This window comes from Lipophrys pholis, assembly GCF_963383615.2.
Source record: "Lipophrys pholis genome assembly, chromosome: 14".
Classification (NCBI taxonomy): domain Eukaryota; kingdom Metazoa; phylum Chordata; class Actinopteri; order Blenniiformes; family Blenniidae; genus Lipophrys; species Lipophrys pholis.
This window is the reverse complement of record NC_137633.1, coordinates 10,806,330-10,827,422: the sequence shown is the minus strand read 5'-3', so window position 1 is coordinate 10,827,422 and position 21,093 is coordinate 10,806,330. Positions and strand designations below refer to the sequence as shown.

General features: G+C 41.1%; 2 protein-coding genes across 12 annotated transcripts; one reads left to right on the top strand and one right to left on the bottom strand.

Annotated features, from left to right (window-relative positions):
• Positions 1-1,514: 1,514 nt before the first annotated feature.
• Positions 1,515-5,147, bottom strand: tmem30b (transmembrane protein 30B). 2 transcript variants are annotated; one of them, XM_080480971.1, is made up of 8 exons: positions 5,033-5,147; positions 4,515-4,713; positions 4,213-4,320; positions 4,000-4,107; positions 3,647-3,737; positions 3,406-3,543; positions 3,046-3,252; positions 1,515-2,240 (listed from the first exon to the last, which is right to left on the bottom strand). In XM_080480971.1, exons 2-8 carry the CDS (start codon positions 4,701-4,703, stop codon positions 2,062-2,064), a joined length of 1,020 nt encoding a protein of 339 aa, XP_080337097.1. In that variant the 5' UTR covers positions 4,704-4,713; positions 5,033-5,147; the 3' UTR covers positions 1,515-2,061. The 2 variants fall into 2 exon arrangements, with proteins under 2 accessions (XP_080337097.1, XP_080337098.1); XM_080480972.1 differs by having other exon boundaries at positions 5,037-5,135.
• A 235-nt stretch (positions 5,148-5,382) lies between these two features.
• On the top strand, positions 5,383-18,764 carry kdm1a (lysine (K)-specific demethylase 1a). Of its 10 annotated transcripts, none has more exons than XM_080480963.1 (22): positions 5,388-5,464; positions 6,136-6,187; positions 6,660-6,953; positions 7,266-7,431; positions 7,670-7,803; positions 7,922-8,000; positions 8,091-8,183; positions 8,749-8,855; positions 9,019-9,100; positions 9,691-9,785; positions 11,018-11,035; positions 11,670-11,812; positions 11,963-12,053; positions 12,557-12,691; positions 13,910-13,983; positions 14,605-14,716; positions 14,878-15,010; positions 15,099-15,286; positions 16,171-16,285; positions 16,436-16,563; positions 17,428-17,574; positions 17,782-18,764. In XM_080480963.1, the coding sequence occupies exons 2-22, from the start codon at positions 6,143-6,145 to the stop codon at positions 17,977-17,979; spliced, it is 2,577 nt and encodes an 858-aa protein (XP_080337089.1). In that variant the 5' UTR covers positions 5,388-5,464; positions 6,136-6,142; the 3' UTR covers positions 17,980-18,764. The 10 variants fall into 10 exon arrangements, with proteins under 10 accessions (XP_080337096.1, XP_080337089.1, XP_080337088.1 ...); XM_080480967.1 differs by having other exon boundaries at positions 5,390-5,464; positions 6,136-6,172; XM_080480968.1 differs by having other exon boundaries at positions 5,399-5,464; positions 6,136-6,172; positions 7,679-7,803.
• The last annotated feature ends 2,329 nt before the right edge of the window (positions 18,765-21,093 follow it).

Sequence of the window (21,093 nt, the reverse complement as noted above, 5' to 3'; positions counted from 1 at the left end):
GTTGTTGTAGTTTTATGCATGCGTATTCAACTGGACTCCAACACGAATTGCCTTCAATTCCCACAATGCAACTGAAAAACCATTTCCCCGTCTATTTGCTGTTACAATGTATGGTCGATAGAGGGCGAAAGGGAGTTGTCGCTTATGATGCAGCTAAAAACGTGCCATTATTTTAGCTAAAAAACATTTCATGAACAAAGACGTATGTTAACTTCTCTTCCTTGATACTTGAAATATAATTGAGAATCAACACAGAAGTCACTCCATGGCTTTAGGATTAATCTTTTAAATGCCCTACAAAGAGGCAAATATACAGGTTGAGTAGCCAGAGACCATGAAAGATGATTCTCCATACGGCTTTGCAGGTGTTTTGACTTATTAATTACAGTGACACTACGAATCTACAATGTTGGATTTTTTCGACAGTATTCTACTTTTGTGAGATAATGTATTTGGGGTTTTAATGAGCTGTAATTCCTAATCATCAAGATTTCAAATAATAAATTGCCCAAAATACCTAATAATAATAATCACCCTGTGTGGAATGAATCTATATGACGTATAAAGTTTCCTTTTTTTAATTGAATCACTGTAGTATATCAACTTTCTAAAGATATTCCAATTCATTGAGATGCACCTTCACAGTGCAAGGGCAGCTCATGGTTGACAGCAGAAATATATATTAAATATAACACAACATATTGATCTTACAAGGAATCACATATCTAAGAAAGTGCTTGTTCCATGTATTCCCAAATCCATCAACAAGTTGTATACTTGGGTACTAGTACTTTGAGGATGTAATTATATTGTCGTCATACTTGAATACAATTTACACCATGTCATCAACTTTTGTACTTTAAAAGTCATAAGAAGCAACAATCCTAATATCACTTTTTGATTTGCATTTTTGCAGCATTCTTAATGTACATTTATTTTTTATGAGTCATCTGCTTTGAATTTAGATTTTTTTTTTTTTAAATTCAGGTATATTCAATTGAATCCATACAATCCACAATGAAACTAAGTGTGATTAAAACAAATATATTTTGAGTAGTGCCTTTTTTATTTAATTTTTTTTTTTAGTCATTGCACCTTTACTTGTGAGTCCAATTGAGTTATTGTCACAGAAGCTGAAATTAAGTGCACCCTTGTAGACAACAAAAAGTATGTCAATATATACAATATTCACATTTCATTGTAATTAAACTGATAAATGTATGAGATTTGAACTCATTAACAAAGTTATAAAATGTTCATGTTAAAGTAGCAGACCTCATAGGGAAGTTTGCATTAAAAGTCATAGAAAGCACTACAATTCCGGACATCATAAATTCAAATTTGAGGTTTTAATCACTTCCTAAATCGGAACCATCACTTAACCCATCAACCCCAGCTGACCAGGGGTCAGCTGGTGAGAAGACTAGAGACTCCACAGAATGTAACAAATGTCAATGATGGAACATACTAGATAGTCTCAATTAATATATTGGACAAGACATGAAACATTGTGGTGTATGTTTTCTCAATTTAATAAATATTAGCAAAATGTAAAATATCAGGTTCAGAGAGAATATTTGGTTAAAACCATGACAAGCATTTAGAAAACAGAAAAAAGTAACAGAAAAAGATGTACAGTCAATGCACCATATTCCTGAGTTAAAGGAGCTATTCACATGTTTTTACATCTATCTTACATCCCCACACATTGATTGTAATTTGTAAGATGGCCTTTCATTTCATCTATGGCTTTAATAAGTAATAAGATCTAACCTGAGAATGCAGCTTATCATTTAATAATGAAGGCACATATTAAAAAAAATAAAAGATATGAGAGTTTAGCCTCATTTCATAAATGTGCCTTTGGACAACAAGGGGTTGACAAAGCAGCTTCCTCTTCTAAAAGAAGACATCTTAAATGTTAGATTAAAATCTAAGATTCACTTTATAAGTGAACACTAGTCTAATGCATGAACGGGACATCGTGCATCAAACAAGCTAACAAAAACGGCAATATCTTTCCGATAAAACTGCTGTAATCCACAACCAGTGACCAGCTCTTCAGTCCTCATCAGGGAACTTGAATTTTGCGTAGACGATGAGCATGACGAGGGACATGACCACGCACAATGAACCAGTCACGAGGTAAGCGATGCCCAGGAACTCGTTCTTTCCTCCCATCCAGGACACGTTGCTGAAGACCACGGTTTTTCTCCCATCAAAGCTCAGAACAGGATAGTCTGGGACACAGGCGTTAAGGATACACAGGCAAACAACACATACAGAGTGTTGGAAAACAACACGGACTTCAACGTTATACTTCAGTGAAGCAGATGACAGATGACATTGCAGTCAGTTTTTTTCTTTATAACCTAAGCACAGGCATCCACTGGACATATGTAAACACAACAGGCTTTAATAAAGCAGGAATAGCACCTGTATTGCATTGTATAAATAGGTTAAGAAAAAGCCCTTCACGTAAAATGCAAGGACTCTCTTAAAACACTTTACATTTGTGCTGCATGTGCAGCCACTTGAAAAAATGATTTCCCTAGCTTGTTTACCTATGTGAGAAAATTTGAATGTTTTCATTTTCATGTCATGTTACTCCTGAGTCACTGCGTTCGTCCTCTCAGGTTAAAAACAGAACCACACCCAACCGGTAAAACAAGCTCGGGCTGCACCGTGGAGTGGCTGTAACACAATACAGAACTTGAAAACGTTCCTCCGCCCGACCCTTCTTTGTTGAATTGGGAGCTTTTGAAAGCTTGTCACTATTTATCAGAAAGGCAGGCACTCTTACACAGACTATACAAGCGAGTACATTGTATAAAGTTTAAATAAATGCTTGCGTGTAGCTTTTTTTAATCTGAATGTACCACATTTAATATCATTTGTATTCAATCAATGTTATAGAGTTTTAGTTTTGATACAGGTTTATATATTGACTATTACTTGTGACGTGAAGTTTTAACTCAAGACTCGTAGCAAACTAGACCTTTAAGCTCCAGCATGAATGCCGGATGCATTATTGAATAAGGATACTGTAGGAAATCTCCAGTGTGTAATTTCCAGCTGGGAGACCCTCTGCAAAATCCCCCTCTGTGATTCGTCGATAAAGCTTCCTAAAATTTGGCAAGGCGGCCCTCCTCATCCACACCAGGAAGTCCTGATTGATGAAGCCGTTATTAGTGGGGTCACTGGTGTCCAACTCGTAGGCCGGTCTGGGCCAATTCACAGGTCTCACAGTACCTGCAAGTCATGACAGCCCATTTTCAGACAAGTTACTTCCATTAAACTTTTTTTGGAGAGCTTTGGCAATGAGAACAAACCTCCTCTTAAATAGCAAATTACTTTCTTCAAACCAGTCCATTGGAAAAAAGTACAACATTGTGTGAGACGTACCATTGAAGGCATTCCTCAGAGGTGTGACAGAGGGGTTCCTGTATTTCACATTGTAGTCTGTCCACCAAGCAATCCCTTTCCCATCCAATGGCACCTGTTTCCTTACACCATTGACAGTCTGATACAGCACGAAGGTGTCTTTAAAATTAAAAAGTACAAAAAAAAAAAAAGAAGTTATTTTTTTTAATGCTAATAAATTATATCTAAGCTAATGGAAAGTGACTATAAAGTCAATACATACCATTGAACAAGCTGTTTGGCAGTGATCCACATGGCACAATTGGTGTGTTAGCATTATCACGCTGATAGGGAGTACATTCGTCTGTAGGATCCTTTAAGAGATTCAAAAAAAAAAAAAAAAGTCTGCTTGAGCAAATCATGTAAAAATTTGTTTGGGCAACAGATCTGCCTTGATATCACCAACACCGACAGCATGTTTACAAAACTGCAAACAAGTGAACGCGAATCTATGACTTGCGGTCACATGCTCAAAACATTAGCACATATAGGTGCTCAACTCAGTGTGTGAAAGTATATTCATTGTTACAATTCATTTTTGTTGTTCTCCCGAAGATTGAAATGTTGTAAACTCACTGTAAATTGATCCACGTCTCCATTGAGCTGCTTGGCATCTTTGGATGCCCCATAGGTTCTGTAGTTCTGATAATAGTTTGACAAGCCATAATAGAAAAACACAGGCCCCTGTAATGGACGAAAAACAATCAGGGGTCAGGGGCAAGAGTATCAGTCATGCTGACATGTTACAGATCACTGTGTTTGTGTGTGTGGGTGTGTGTGTGTGTGTACCTCAAACAGCTTGTCAATGGAGAACTCAAGATTACAGTTACAATTCCTGACATCGGGGTCAGAGCACCTGAAGCAAGGGGAGGTTTGCTCAACCCCAGTGTAGTCGATCTGTGTTGGAAACAGAAAATGTTATGAATTATTAATGGTTACAACACCTTTTTCTATTATCTTGACTCTTAAACTGCAACCAGATATCCTGGACTTCAAGCTTATAAAATAAACAAATAAAAAATAACAATAATGATGATTAACTGTTCAATATGAAACAAGATGGATGGATGGTTCCACCCACACAGGCATACCTCCAACACCTGAATGCTCTGTGAAGTGACAAAGAGGGCGACGCCAATGCCGATGAATGCCAGGCCAATGAGGACAAACATTGGGATAACAATGCCTGCAGAGAGCATGGGCTGCCATGCAGGAAGTCTCTGCTGAGTGAAGGCGGTGTTGTCGGGCCGGTTTTCCGTCTCCTTCACTTCCTTCACCATTTTCTCTGACCTAGGGAGGCAGATGTCAACATGATCTCACTAGTTTCTCCTCAGCATAAACCACAAATCACTTTAAATTCGTGATCTGATGTAGCCACAGTTGCGAATACATTTTAAATCGCTTTAAGTGTATCACTCCGATTCATTACATGAAGCTGAAAGTATCACTCTTTGACAGCACAGTGCACAAATCTGGAAACACGATGCCAACGACACCCAAATCAGCGAATACAGAAAGCACTTCTTACTCACGAGCTTACCAACATAAATTGGTCAACTGAGACACAAATACATGATTCACATATGCATTTTTTTTCTGAGTTACTTACGCACAGTCGGCCTAAAAAGTGAGTAGATAAAGAAGTGAAGATTTCTTTGGCATGTTTCCCTGAGTGCGGCGGACGCGTCGAAGCAGCTCACCTTTACCTGGCTGTCCCCGCCCACCTCCGTCCTGATGACGCCACAAACTGTAGTAGCAGATGTAACTATAAACGCCAATATATATTAAAAAAAATCTTCTCGTATTGTATTTTTTGTAAAAACAAAAAACAAAAAACTAAATATTCTGTGTATAGAAAACATAAAAAAAAAAGAAGTTATATATGAAGCCCGCCTTCTTTTAGATTGACATGTTTATTGACCAATCGTTTCTCTTCTCGGCCGTGCGTGATTACGCGTTGCGTCACGTTTGCGGAGCAGCTCTGTGCTCGAGGACCTGCTGCTCTGCTGTCTTTGTGTTGACATCGCCGGGGCATTAAAAGGTATCATCAATATTTTCAAAACGTATCAATTGCTTCTGTTTAATAAACAATCATCATCTATGCGGGAAAGTCCGCCTATGTTCTGGCTATCACTTGATCGATAGAAACCCTCTATACGAGTGAAGCCGGCGCATCTGCTAATGCGGGGCTAGCTAGATCTCATTGTTAGCATGAGCTAACGTAGCATGGCTCCGTATATTTATTATAAAATAATTTCCCCCACATGCGATACTTTCTACGAATAGTTCGTTGCATTGACATCCAATGGTTGCAGTTGTGTGAGATCATGTGTGATATTTGTATGTAGCTAATGGTGATAGTTCACACAGGCGAGGCGCCTATCATTATGCCGCTAGCTCCATCTGCTAACATAAGTTAATTGAGATACAATGGTTTTTAATTAAATGACTTATAGTTTCACAAGAAGTGAAATTTAGAAATGAGTGACGATCGATTTTGAGATGATTCAACTTAGCACCAATGTCCAATTGTTCAGCCTTTGTCGGGTTCATTAAAAAGGTCAAAGAAATGCATTGAATGTTTTGTTGATTGCCCCGGTTGTCTGATCGCTTGAGCAACGAATCATTTTCTTTAAATATTATGTCAAAGGTCGACGTTTTTCTTCCGTCGGTCCTGTTCGTAACTATATTTCTGGTTGTGTCTCTATTTAGTGTTTGAATGGATATTACCAGGTGCCCGGAGAAATGGGTAAAACAAGACAAGGTTACTGTACCTTGAAGCCCTCATCTCATGAAACCATAACATTCATGCACAGTTAACATTGTATAAATCATCCAGTTGTGACAGACAACATTTCAACCTGTTGTAAAGGAGCAGTCTTTGTTTTAAACAGCAACATTTCAGCCAGACTTTAAATGTAACGTACCTCATTCGAGTTTGGTTAAAAATGGGCATGTTATGTTTGGCTACTGTAGTTTTTATGTTGTAATTTTTTCACTTTTTTTTTTTTAGTACAAGGTGTTGTGCCAAGGACAAACACTTTATTTATTTATGTAGCATTTTAATGCACAACATCATCATTTTCACTTAATTTGTAATTTCCTCAAAGAGTTTATACAGTACTGTGTTGAACATTTAAAATTCATACATTCTCACATAAAGTTTGTGTGTTTGCAGCATGTCAAATCATTCAAAATATCATCTCATGTCTGTTTTCACTTTTTTTTTTTTTTAGGAGAGGCCTCCAACTTCCTCCATAATGCTGTCTAGCAAGAAGTCCGATGCGGGCTCTTCCTCTTCCTCCTCTTCATCATCTATTGGAGCAGCAGGAGGGGAAAGAGCCCCTGGTCCTGATGCTCAGACCGGCACCTCAGCATCTGCTGCAGGAGCCTTGGAGTCAAAGAAGAAAGAGAGGTCGTCCCCCAGTGGGGAGCCTGGCGGGGCCCCCCTGCCTCATCCGTCAGGCCCTGGGGGGATGGACCAGGACTTGGCTGAAGTTCGCAGAACTAGTCGGCGAAAGCGAGCAAAAGTAAACATTTTAGGTGTCTGCACGCTTCGGCGTCAATGATTTGGCTAGAAAGCAGTGAGCCTCACAAGGAGTTGGCAAGTCCATTACATTCAGACACTCTGCATAAAAACGTCTACATATTTGTTTGTTTGGTGGGGATTTGTGTCACATCGTAAGCTTCAAGGTTCTTTCTGTTTGTACCTTACAAAGTGTCTGAAATCAAGGATGTTTTTGGTGTTTTTTTGTAGCGTTCCTTTAGGCGAAATGAAAATAAACGATGTCTGTACGGGAACGCCGGTTTTAATGATGCTTTTATTGTGCCTACCGTTGCAGGTGGAGTACCGCGAGATGGACGAAAGTCTCGCCAATCTATCGGAAGACGAGTACTACTCTGAGGAGGAGAGGAACGCCAAGGCGGAAAAGGAAAGGAAGCAGGTCATTCCTCCTCCCCCGCCACCTGTAGAAGAAGAGAACGATAGTGAACCAGAAGAACCATCTGGTGGGTGTGGCATCTGAGGAACACAACCCAAAAGCACTCTAGCATTGATTACAGAAACTTGAAAAGTTTCTTCTTCTTTTTTTTTTTAAACGAAGAAATCTTCAAAAAATTAGGTCCATGTTCGAGTATTAACATTGTGTTCCGTTTCACTTCAATGCTAACAAAGGCCTTTTCTTCTTAGACTAATTTGATCCCCAATGATATTGTGTAACACAATAGAAATGCATATTAATTGTAGGTGTGGAAGGAGCTGCTTTTCAGAGCCGACTTCCTCACGACCGCATGACATCCCAGGAGGCTGCCTGCTTCCCTGACATCATCAGTGGACCCCAGCAGACTCAGAAGGTTTTCCTGTACATCCGCAACCGCACTGTATGTATCAACCTCGCCAGATAGCTTTTTTTTTTTTTTTTTTTTTTTTTTTTTTTTTTGAGACATTTGATTGCACAATGGTTGTGTTTAACTGTGTGTACTATTCATTTTCCTCCAGCTCCAGCTGTGGTTGGACAACCCGAAAATCCAGCTCACCTTCGAGGCCGCAGCACAGCAGCTTGAAGCGCCATACAACAGTGAGACATTGAATTTTTGTAAATTGTTTCTTCCATCAATTTTGTCTCTTAGTGATGCAGAACTTGATGTCTTTTATTTCCTCTTCTCAGGTGATGCCGTGTTGGTTCACAGGATACACAGCTACTTGGAGAGACATGGTCTCATTAACTTTGGCATCTACAAGAGGGTCAAGCCTTTACCCAGTGAGTTCATTACAGAAGTGAAACGATGCCAACTGATAGTCAAATTTAGAGTTTTAACAGGATAAAAAAAGCCTTTTATTTGCTACAGAGAATCAATTTATGTTGGTAAAGTTATCTCATGGTAATGAATTTAAAAGGTTAATGAAATCAAAAGGCCCATAGGTGGCAGTGAGAGTGTCTGGTTGTTTGTCCCTCTGTGTTTGCTCTGTGAGGGAGTGGTGACCTGTCCAGAGTGCACCCTGCCTTCATCCATAGTTAATCACAGCACCGCCAATCCTTAATCCTAAAATTTGTATTTGTCTCCCCGTAGGGCAGTTAGTGTTGCAGAAAAATATAAAACATAAAGAACATGCATACAATCAAGGCACGCAACATTTAACAGTCCAAGAAGGGTAGGGAATATACAGTCTCCTGAAACATCAGTAGCAGCGACTAAATCGAATGGTAACTTAAACTATGATGGGTAGGTTCCAACAGTTTAAATCTTATAAAATGCTTGAATAGATTGATCTTGAAGATGTCAGATATGACACTTGTCAAATTCTATTTCTGCATGTTGTTGCAGCAAAGAAAACTGGCAAAGTAATTGTGATCGGCGGAGGTGTGTCGGGCCTTGCTGCAGCCAGGCAGCTCCAGAGCTTTGGGATGGACGTCACAGTACTGGAAGCCAGGGTAAGTTTCTGTGATTTCATTGGGCTTATAGCTCTTCAATCGCATTGTGAGATTAGTGCCTCTTCATACTTTTTGGTGGCGCCATCTTACCTTCCCTAGCATCCAGTGCAATTGGTTGAGGGTGTGACTTTAGGATTCAGTATCCCTTCGTTTTTTCCTGCAGGATCGCGTTGGAGGCAGAGTGGCCACTTTCAGGAAGGGAAACTATGTTGCTGATCTGGGAGCCATGGTCGTAACAGGACTGGGTAAGAATGATGTGTCTTTTTAGAGAAATATTGAAGCCAGTCACATACTTACTGCACATCTTTAGCATAGACTTTTAATGTGAGCAAAACTGGTAGGCACACTGGCATGAATACTGTGAAAACATCTGGCTTTTTTTTTTTTAAATACAACTCATTTCTGATTCGATTTGGACATCTTTGTACAACACTGAGAACAGAGGTGAGCACTCCAGGTTATAGAGGGCCACAGACAGTCCTATGTATTTTAATTTGTTTAATGCAGGAAGTGCTACAGGAAGCCATTTGTAACAATCAATGTTTTGAAGTAGGGAGAACAAGGAGTGCTCACATCTGACCTTGCTGTTTTTTTTTTTTTTTTTACATTAGGCTTTTATTTATGCATTTTAACGCTCCAGAGTATTTTAAAGCAGATTGCAAGATGTTATGTCAGTTATTAAGTATTACATTTCAACATGCACTTTTTTCTCACTCTGCACTCTTTATTTCTTCTCACTTGGCCTACATTTCCCTCTATCGACCTGTAGAGGGCAATAGTTGTCTGTGTATGTTGTGCTGCGGTCACAGCTTTGTGTGTCTGTGTGTTTGATTAGGAGGGAATCCTATGGCGGTGGTCAGCAAGCAGGTGAACATGGAGCTGGCGAAGATCAAGCAGAAATGTCCCCTCTATGAAGCCAATGGCCAGGCTGTGAGTGTAATGAATTTCACTTATCTATAAAACTTGGATGGCTCTTGTCTATTAACCTGCCACAATCAAACTCAGTCATAGAAAGCCTCCTCATAATTAATAATGTTCAACATAATATTCAGTATTTATTTACACAAATCCAGATAATCTTGAGGAACTTTGATGTTGCTTCACTGTCTGATAGATGAGAAACACTTATGTCAGTGGAGGCATGCATGTTATTTATTGGTCAGCTGATATGTGTGATTAAGTCATAGCGACACACCCATTAAACATCCCCAGTGCTGGTAAGAAAAGTATGTGAAATGACTGATTTATTTACTCATCAAACTTCCGCTCTCTGCAGATGATGCCTTGAGCTGGTTTCATTGATTATAGTCCAGATTTGCTTTCTCCTGACTCATTTAGCTTTTTCGATTTTAGCAGGGTTCACTTACTTCTTTTTTCTCCTTTACTTTGGATGTGTGATCATTGACTAGAACAATGCTACGCTTTGAATGCGAGTTAAATTGTTTGCTGTGATAACTTTCTGACCATATTTTAAGACACACTGATGCATAAATTCAAGTTATTCCAAGGGAGCCAGATGCTTATCTGCATTCTGAAACTAGAACCTCGTGTTGTTTACCTCCTTCAGCAGAAGAGGTTTACTTATGTATGAGAGTTCCCCTCTTAGATCTGCTCTGTATCTGAATTTGTAACTGTTTTCCAGGTCTGTTGTTGTCCTCAGGCAGGGATCTGATTTCCACGAGCCACAAAAACACAGTAAATGGTGGTGGTGTTTTTTTTTTTTTTTTTTTTTAACTCCTTACCTTTGCGTGCCAACAATTTGAGTTCCCCTTGAAGCAGAGTGGGGAAAAATGGATTTACCTTAATGTCATTCAATTTGGGAACCAACAGTTTTATTTTTTGTTTTTTTCTTTCTCTATTAAGTTATAGCAGCTTCAGCAGGATGTTTAGATTCCATTTGAGGGCACTTCCACTTGACTAAAGCCAGCAGGGTTCTTGAAGCATCCACATCATGTGTAACTAGTTTCCTCCTCTGCAGGAAAATGTTAATTAGATATACATGTTTGACTTTTGTGCAAACTAGTTTGAGGTTAAAGTAATGTTTACTTAATATGTTCTCTCTCTCTCTCTCTCTCTCTCTCTCTCTCTCTCTCTCTCCCTCCCCCCCTCCTTCCTTCTCTTTTCAACCCCTCCCATGCTCACATTGTGGTGAACTGCTACAGGGTGAACGGTGCACAAGTGTATGTATATGTTTATTTATGTCATATTTCTGGTATTACTTCATTTCAAGCCACTTTTAAGCAATGCACATTTCCCTTCCTTTCGTTTTAGTTTGACTTTCAGAATTAAACTATCATCTCTCACAGCACAGAATGACTTAAAACGTGGGACAACAACACCACAATTAGTGTTCATTCCGCATCTGGCATTTGTTTGGTTTAGATTTGTTTAAAAAAAAAAAAAGTAATTTCAGGGGGAACAAAGTAGATGCCCCAAATGTATCTAGTCTGAGCATGTAATGCAAGGTATGCTCTAAAAGATGTTCAAATTGATAAATCACGGTCTTTAAGATATGTACTTCACTTTCTGCCTCATCATCAGTCATCCTGCAGATCCTGGCTGCAGGTGGACTGATGACAGAGTGATAACAGGTGCTCCACACCAGTCACTGACTGACACATGAAATGTGAAGAATCCATCTTATATTTCTTATTTGTTATCCTCCAGCATGTTTGTGTTATTAATGTTTTAATGTAAAATCCAGGAGAAAGGTTTTTTTGTTTTTTTTTCCTTTCTTGTGTACCTTCCTTTTCTCCTCTTGGCTGTTTTCACTGAATATCTAACATCATGTTGCCCCTTTCTATGTGTTTCCAGGTGCCAAAAGAAAAGGACGAGATGGTGGAGCAGGAGTTTAACCGACTGCTGGAAGCCACTTCATATCTCAGCCACCAACTGGACTTCAACTTCCTTAATAATAAACCTGTGTCTCTGGGACAGGCCCTGGAGGTGGTTATACAGTGAGTATTCTCAATGGCTACGGGAGCTCACACAAACACAGGACATGGTGGCAGGTGTATCCTGCGAATGCACACTCAATGAATAAACATGTAGAGATGAGAAGATTTAGAGCAATTATCACTCCTCTAACTGATTGTCTGTGCGTGCAGGCTGCAGGAGAAGCATGTCAAAGATGAACAGATAGAACACTGGAAAAAGATTGTCAAGACTCAGGAAGACTTGAGGGATCTTCTCAACAAGGTGAGCATGAGCAGCTGGAATCCACTTTGCAAGTCAAGTTGTCAATATCAATAAAGATAAGCATTGAGTTACCTCTCCCCTTATGTGGAGACTGGTGTTAAACTCAGCAGAATATGGGCAAAGGCAGGGTAAACTCCAGAGAGCTTATAGTCCTTTTGAATAGCTAAAAACTTGCAGAATTTGTGACTGCCCGTAGGTGTCAGTGTGTGTGACTGTTTGCCCTGTGATGGACTGATGTCTGTATCCTGCCTCGTCATGTGGCATTGGATCCAGACCCAAGGGGCTTTGGTCAGTGATTGATGGATCCACAGTCTTAATTCCTAATAGGAAATGCCACCAATGACAAGCCAACAAACTGCCTTCGAGTACCGCATTAAACGCTTTCTCTCTCACTGAATCAATTAAAACACAAGCTTGCACCTGAAAATACTGTGGTGGGGAAAAACATTGAAATTGTTGTAGGCATATTTCAGTTTGTTTTATTCCCGTCTCCCTCTTTTCAGATGGTGTCTACAAAGGAGCGCGTTAAGGAGCTCCATCAGCAGTACAAAGAAGCGAGTGAAGTGAAGCCTCCCAGAGACATCACAGCTGAGTTCCTGGTGAAGAGCAAGCACCGTGACCTCACGGCTCTCTGCAAAGTAAGCACCGCGCCGCCACACAAGCTCTGAAAAATATGATCTGTGACAGATCAGTGCCACATGACAAAGTTTCCTGCACTTTCTGATTTCAAGCTGCAGGAGATTAAAACTTATAACCCAAGCTGCCGAGTTCAAAAGCTCACAGTATCAGATTTCCTCAGTTGATATTCAGTACATCAAAAGGTCGGGAGGTTGACCACCACATTCCGCAGAAAGGAAACTTTGTGTTTGTGCATCGTGGATCAAACGAGTCATTTGTGCTATTATAGATCTAAAAAAGGACTAGCATGTAGTGGGGATATTTTATGGACTACTGGGTCAGCATGTATGCCTCACAGAGTTTTAGTAGCGTGCCGTCTAAGTAAACCAGACAGCCTGTGTTTAAGTGGTTTAATGCCTCGGTAGGCTGTATTATTAGAGCAGAAGCTGCTGTTTTATTTTTGGTGCAAATAAATCACCTCCACCGTTGCTCTGTGTGTATTTTAGAAGGAGGTTTGAGTTGGTTTAAACACAGCTGGTATCTGAACTGGATTTGTCTGCAACTCATCCGCCGCCTGACAAACCACTTCAAGGCTTTGTATCACGCTCCGACTGTCTTTATGTCTGCAGATGTATGTACACACTTGAAGCTAGACGGAACAAGCATTTAAGTGATGTTTATGTGCGTGTGTCCATATGGGATGTTTTTATGACTGCAACAAGATTGTAAAGCCAGTGACGGGGGCTGACTATGTCAGTTTGTTTCTTCTTTGAAACGTGGCTAGAACACCATACAATCTTAATTTTGCTCAGGTTAGCTCGGCGGGATGTTTTGGCACTGACTCATTGTCGGTGACTGCGTCTTCGCAGTAGGTGGCGTTACCAAACTGAGCCCGTTGTTGAGGAGAACTGATGAACAGGTTGAGTCAGCCCTTTCTGTTCAAGCTGCTTGCGTTTCCTACTTGACCTGAAACCTTCTGGGTGTGTACTTTGAACACACGTACACACATGCATGCCACACACTTTCACCCAGTGCAAGACATTATCGCCTGATAATCTGCTGCCAGTTAAATGTGAACTGTCATAGTGTTGTGTGAATAAATAAGGGTGCATTAGTCATAATGAGATCCTGAGGTAACAGAAAAGATGTTTCTTAACGTCTGTAACTGTACCTCCTAGCAGTCAGTTCATTCTGATGTTTTTAACTGAACAAAACATCTTTTCTTTGCTCATGTGTAGGAGTATGATGAGTTGGTGGAGCTGCAGGTCAAGCTGGAGGAAAAGCTCCAGGAGCTGGAGGCCAACCCACCCAGGTAACGAGTTCCTGCGAAGTTTCATCAGAACCTGCTGCTCCCTCTGTTTATTGTTTGGTGTGTGGGAGTAAAAGCCAGAAGGAAGTGAACCTGTCCTCATATTTTCTCAACTTGCAGTGTAGTTCTTTGGAAATGATGTGTTGTCTGAATTGACAGCATACTTGCACAGCTGTAGTTGGGTCTCTCACAAACAAAATTACACAAAAGCATAGCATAATATCAATAAAAATGTAAAGGTCAACTTTCATTAATCTTTATGTACATTATTGTTTTTTGTTTTTTTTCAGTTGATTATTTTAATCAGTCTACCCAAGCAAAGTTGCGAGACTGGCGTGTGAAAGCATTATAATGAGGCTGGAGTAAAATTACTGTTCATAATGATTATAGAAATTACCTGCTTGTTGGAGCCCTGGAGCCCTTGGTAACTCGTGTTTAGTCGTGTTATGGCTTTCAGCAGTATATCTAGTCTATAGTTTACAGTTGATGTAATTTTTCAGAAAAGAATTCTAATATGAGGAGCAGTTTCAGGTAAACTAGCTTGTGCATGTGTGAATCTGTCTCTGTGAAGTACGAAACAGGCGTCAGGGGATCTCACGTCTCTTTCCTGCTCGTTTCCCACAGTGATGTTTACCTGTCATCCAGGGATCGGCAGATCCTGGACTGGCACTTCGCCAACTTGGAGTTTGCCAATGCTACACCCCTCTCCACCCTCTCTCTAAAGCACTGGGATCAGGTATACACATGAATAGATCTTGAAAAGGACACAAATGCTCAACTATTGCCAGGCCTTCAGACCCTCCAGGCTTTTATAATACCAGGCCCAGACATTCATATGTAAATGTGTTTTACTTGGAAAAGATTTGATGTGGTGACAAGTTATTAATTTCTCCACAGGATGATGACTTTGAGTTCACCGGCAGCCACCTCACTGTAAGAAATGGTTATTCGTGCGTTCCTGTGGCACTGGCTGAAGGGTTGGACATCAAACTGAATACAGCGGTGCGGCAGGTCCGATACACTGCGTCCGGTAAGTGCACAAATCCAGCAATGGACTTAAGCTGACAACCGTTGTTCATATGAATGTCTGTTCAATCTCTTTTTTTTTTGCTCTCCAGGCTGTGAGGTGATAGCTGTGAACACTCGCTCCACAACGCAGACGTTCATATACAAGTGTGATGCCGTACTGTGCACGCTGCCCCTCGGTGTATTGAAGCAGCAGCCCCCTGCGGTCCAGTTCGTTCCACCGCTGCCAGAGTGGAAGACGTCGGCGATACAGAGGATGGGCTTTGGGAACCTCAACAAGGTGAGATTTCTGAATACACACAGATCATTAGCATGTGTTTGTCCTATTCTACACATGTCTGATTGCTGACATTTAGATTCTTCTAGATTTGACATCTAAAACCCAAACATGTTTGAATAATCTCATGTTGAGGTAAATGGTTTGTATTGGCCTCCAGCGCCGACAGGTCCATTTACGCCAGCTGTGGGTGTAATTATGCTTGTTGTTGTTCTTGAAATGAATCATCACGGTAATATTAGGGTACAAAAGTTGTTCTTTTTAAGCATGTATTGTGACTCCTGGATTGTTAAGGACCCACTTCCCCAGGGAAGTCTCACACTGCTGCAGTGCATTTAAGCTGGCAGATTGACCTTCAGTCAAAACACAAGAAACTATTGTTTGAGGTTTGTCCCTTTTCCCTGAACAAATTCTGAACTCTGCGCTCGTGCTTCCTTCACCTTATTTCTTAATATGATGCTCAGGCATGAAGGATTTCACTACACTTTCTAAGCAGAGACAATCTGTAAAAAGACAATCGGGTTTAGCTGGGGGCAGTTTATTACAGAGGTGGAGCCTGTTGACGTGCAAGCCAGAGATGCTTTTTTCCCGTGTGTAAGTAATCCGATCAGAGAACTCATTCTGCGTCACTCGTGACCCACCAGCTTCAGCCTGTGCAGAGCACCCTCTGCAGCGGAGCAGTTCATCTCCTGATGCTGCTGCAGCAGAGGATACTGCATTATTATGCAATCTGAGCTGCTAGTGAGGCCCAAGCTCCAGCAGAGGGAGCGCTACAATATATAGGCCCCTTAACTACTGTTGAAAGTGAATGTGCCCCCCCCCCCCCCACAATTTTTTTTTATTTTTGTAGTTGTATGATTGTCGTTGCATTGTGTGTCTGTTTGCAGGTGGTGCTGTGTTTTGACCGTGTGTTCTGGGATCCCAGCGTCAACCTGTTCGGTCATGTCGGCTCCACCACGGCAAGCAGGGGCGAACTCTTCCTCTTCTGGAACCTCTACAAAGGTAAGATCGCCGACACCTCACCTTTTTAAACCTGTTTTCTGATGCTTCTTTGTCACCTGAAGTAAAACCTTATGTAACAGGACGTTTGTGTTCACAAGTGAAGTGCAAAAAAAGAGACAAATCCATATTGACATGTTTTTCCTGTCTTAGCACCAATCCTCCTCGCTCTGATGGCTGGTGAAGCCGCTGGCATCATGGAGAACATCAGTGATGATGTTATCGTCGGCCGCTGCCTGGCCATTCTCAAAGGAATATTTGGGAGTAGTGCCGTGCCACAGGTACATGTTTGAACTGTCAAGATATATTGTATTGACTGTAATTGCATTAAATCGTAGCATTTTAAGATTGCCTTAAAACATGGACACAGTGTGTTGAACCTTTCAGGAGCTGGTCTCTCTTTCTGCTTTGAAATCCTAAAAAGGATTGTTTATTGCTCTTTGTCCAACAGAACCTATTGTTTCCCCTGTATTTTAATTTGTCATGCTAAGCTAGCACACTGTGCTAAGTAGGGATGACGAGCCAGTGCACAAAAAAAAAAAAGGCAACCGTCTTGTTCAAACTGGAAAGATCAGTAACGAAGGCAAAGGATCTGAAAAAAGTGGACTGATTGCTTTCGATCCAACTCGTTTTGTTTTTGTTTGAAACATTTTTCTCTTCATCCTGAACTTTTTTTTAACATATTTTTATTACTGTAACCACGTTGCACATATCTCCATATGAAAATATGGTATAATAACATATGATTTTCACATAATCCGCCATGACACGCAACCTTTGTTCGATTACTCCTTAAAGAGGTTTGTGATTTCCAAAAATGCAGAGGTAGATTGTATCTTTTAAGCTCTGCTATTACAGTTGTCTCTGGTTCTTTCCAAAACTTTAAACGGAATGTCTAAATTCATTCCTGAATTGACCCCATAACCAGCTTTACACAAATCGAGCGCATGTGAAAGCACTCGCGAGACGACTCCCATCCAAACCACCCGTCATTATAAATCATTTGCTTATGGTTTCAAATGGGATAAAATCATAGGCGTGCAGGCCAGCGTTGGAGCTTTTCCCCATACAGCTGTTTACAGGTCCCTCTAATATCATCATGGAAACTCCTAAAAACTATGTGGTGTTGTTTGTTGTCATGGCAGCCGAAGGAAACTGTGGTCACTCGCTGGCGCGCCGACCCGTGGGCGAGGGGCTCGTACTCGTACGTTGCTGCAGGTTCCTCTGGGAACGACTACGACCTCATGGCACAGCCTATAACGCCCGGCCCGGCAATACCGGGAGCCTCTCAGGTGAGCATGCAAGAAAGGTAGAAAGACGTCTCAGCCCACAACATTCAAAGCATCAGGTGTATTTAGGCTATTTTCATGCTTGTATACTTTTTGATGTTGAGTTAAAAGAAATGTGTGGATCTAGTTGAATTATTCACGTTATTGTAGCCTCAACAATAACACTAACCACTACACCTCTCGGCTTTTCTTTATTTGTTCCTGCCCCAGCCCGTACCGCGTCTTTTCTTCGCTGGCGAACACACCATCAGAAATTACCCTGCCACTGTCCACGGCGCGCTGCTCAGCGGCCTCCGCGAGGCCGGACGCATCGCAGATCAGTTCCTGGGCGCCATGTACACGCTGCCACGCCCACAGCCCACGGCCACCACCAACCCTCAGCAGGCTCAGCCCGCCGCCAGCGTCTGAGCTAGGTCAGGACCGGCTGACCAACCACAGCGGATTATGAGGAAAAGAGAAACTGGTGAAAATCTCGAGAGTCCCAGGAACGACTTTTAACTTTTTGCCTTCGGACTGAACTTGCAGCTGTATATGTGACGTGGAATTGAGGTTGTTTCACTGGAGCATTTTTAGTTGTTTGGACTTAGTTCGGGATGTCGGTGTTCTCTGTGTGCTTTCAGAAAGGGACGGAACTTACTACGAAGGCCGGGCCACCATCAGACTTATTACAAAGTATTGTAGTAATCCATCTTGATAGGTGTGTGGTTTCTCAGTCTTTAAGAACAAAAGCATGGGATTACTCTTCCTACTTGTAATAACTTCATGTGTTTGTCCTGGTGTGGATATCGAAACAAGTGGTTCTTTTCATGCGTCCCCCGGTGAAGGTGAATGAAGTGCTGATAGCTAATTTTCGAAATATAAACAATGTAAAAAAACAGATATCACACATGGCAGCTGACCAACTCGATAGCAGTTAAAATCCTTTCAAACTTTTCAGAGGAAATCTCCAGAGGTCTTGTCTCGTTTGTCTTAAGGCGTGAAATATTGCTATTTACAGTAGCTGTAAGCCTTTTACTTCTTTCTGTCGATTAGATTGCAGATTGTATTGGAAAAACAGCTGGAAAGCTAAAAAAAAAACTTGTGAAGTTTTTATTTTGTTGCTATGGCAGTTTAATTATTTTATGTTTGCTTGGTTTTTTGATTTTTTTTTATATCGTCCTATGTTTTGTTAATAAAAGAAAACAAATCTTCAACTGGAAGCATGTGTTTCTTAATATTGAATAAAGCACTACACATTACCAATATCAACATGCACGATATACACACCAGAAACGGATGACTTCAATGCACTGAAAATTAAAAATGGAATCAGTTTAAATGTGAAATAGTGTGATTAATGTCATTTAGTTAGATAAAATTGTTGGATTAGGTAATTAAAACATTTGAATTGATTGCCATCTCTGAATATTTCGTACCTGGTTTCCACAGTGAAGAAGTCAGGAACATGAAAATCGAGGAAAAATGATCAAAGATAATAAACTACTGTTTTTGAAAAGCTGCCTGTGGGAACTGTAGACACATGGTGTCACATCGAGGCAAGAGAAAGAGCACTGTTATTTGGAAGGACAAAGCTCAGACATTTGCATTCACCACAAATCGGCTCACAATAATCAACATTTTCACATGCTCACCTGATCGCACGCAGCCCTAAAAAGTCTTCATTCAAGCAGCTTCCTGAACGGCCATCACCTGCAGGATGTGTGGCTTTTCTGAGTTGACCCTCCGGTGACCCTCCTCCTCTGCAGGTCTGGCTGCGTCCCGGGACTGTGGGCCTGTTTGTGTGCACGTCTGAAAGGGAGACATGAGGGTCCCTGGCAGCAGCTCCACATAGCGGGGGATCTGATGAATGAGGGGGGAGATTAAAATGGTCAACCATGAGCTTTTCTGTGGAGCTCTGCTCTCAGGGCTCTGTGCCCCTCTGTTTCCATGCACTCTTGAGCGTTACGGCCTTGTTTTCCCTCGGAGCCGCGGTAATTATTATCGTCAACCAAAAGAGATGTTTGATGTAACAACAGTAATTTGAGCTGGGGTTTTGGATTGTGCTACTTGGATATTTTCACCTCCCTGGTAAACCATAGACCCAGAGCGCTGTGTAACTTGACTGGTGAGGGTTTTTTTTCTCATAATTACCTCGAGCCCACATCAACTGATTGGCTGATAGTGGCGCAGACAGAGAAAGTGGGTGTCATTAAAGCTCTTTGGATGAGTGACCACAGCGTGCCTGAGCACATCAGGTCTCATTCGGAGGTGTTGGAGGAATGTACGATTTGCCCAGGTACAAACCTCCCACATGCTGCTACATGTTTTTTTTATTTATTTTTTTTATTTTTGACAACACCCACATCACTCTGAATCAGGTGGGAAATTGTGAAGTTGAAAAAACTCCATTACAGCTTTTGATTTCAGTTTGTTTGTGTTCATGTACAGACAACTATGTAACATGACCTCTTCACACTAGCAATTAATGCTTCGGGGGCTTTGCAAGGCCTTAATACAAAACATTCATTGTACAAACATAAAACATAATCAGCTCCATTCTATGAACAGATGGATATCGATTTACTCAGGGGAAAATTACAATTTGCATTAGAATACTACAATGTGACTCTTTCCTGTACAAGATTGTACATAGCTATTTTCAATTCAACACATTTGTATTGGCCTGTTTTGCATTTTAGAGCACTCATTCAATCTTATATGACTGCAGGCCAGATATCTGTTCAAACACATGCAACAGTGACACACACCGTTCCTTCATCACCTGCTGCGAGCAGCGTGCTCTCTTCTCTCTCTCCTCGACTTGCTGCAGCACCACTGAGTCATTTCTATGGTTGACTTCACAGCACTAATTCAGGTCAGCCACTGGCGCCGAGGCTCAGAAGTACCAGGGCCCAAACAGGCACCACTGTGTCAGAGCACCTCACTGCATCTGAATGTAGGACGGATTATGTCTGTGACTATTTGTATTTAAATGTACGGCAGGTCTTAACCAGGTCTAAAAGAGATAACACCGTGTGCAAACAAAGGGTAAATCAAGTGAGCACACCAGGAGGAGAGAGGGAACCCCAAGATCTCAAACTGATGAAGGAACAGGTTGTTTTTTTAATCTTTGCTACAAACAGATGTGGTGTAGAAGGTGCGTCACAAACCAAATTTACACAGCTCATATCAAGTCATCTATAATTCAGAAGTACATAGAGAAAGACAAGGGCATAGTGATAACCAATTTTCCACCACATTAGGACTTTGCCCAATTACTAAAAAAGCTAAAAAAAACTGTATTCTCCGATCCTCTTAAGCTGGCATGTTTAGCACACCAAAGATGAACTTTTAAAAGTATAGAGAAGCAACATGTGTTTTAATAATGCTCATGCCTTGGAACAAATCAACACGTTTTATACTAGAAACTTTTGAGACACAGTTTGAACTTTAATTATACCACTTTATCCAACTCAGGGTTGCTGTGGGTCATTTAGTCATCAATGCATCGTTCAGACTGTAGGGCGGGAAATAAAAAATTAT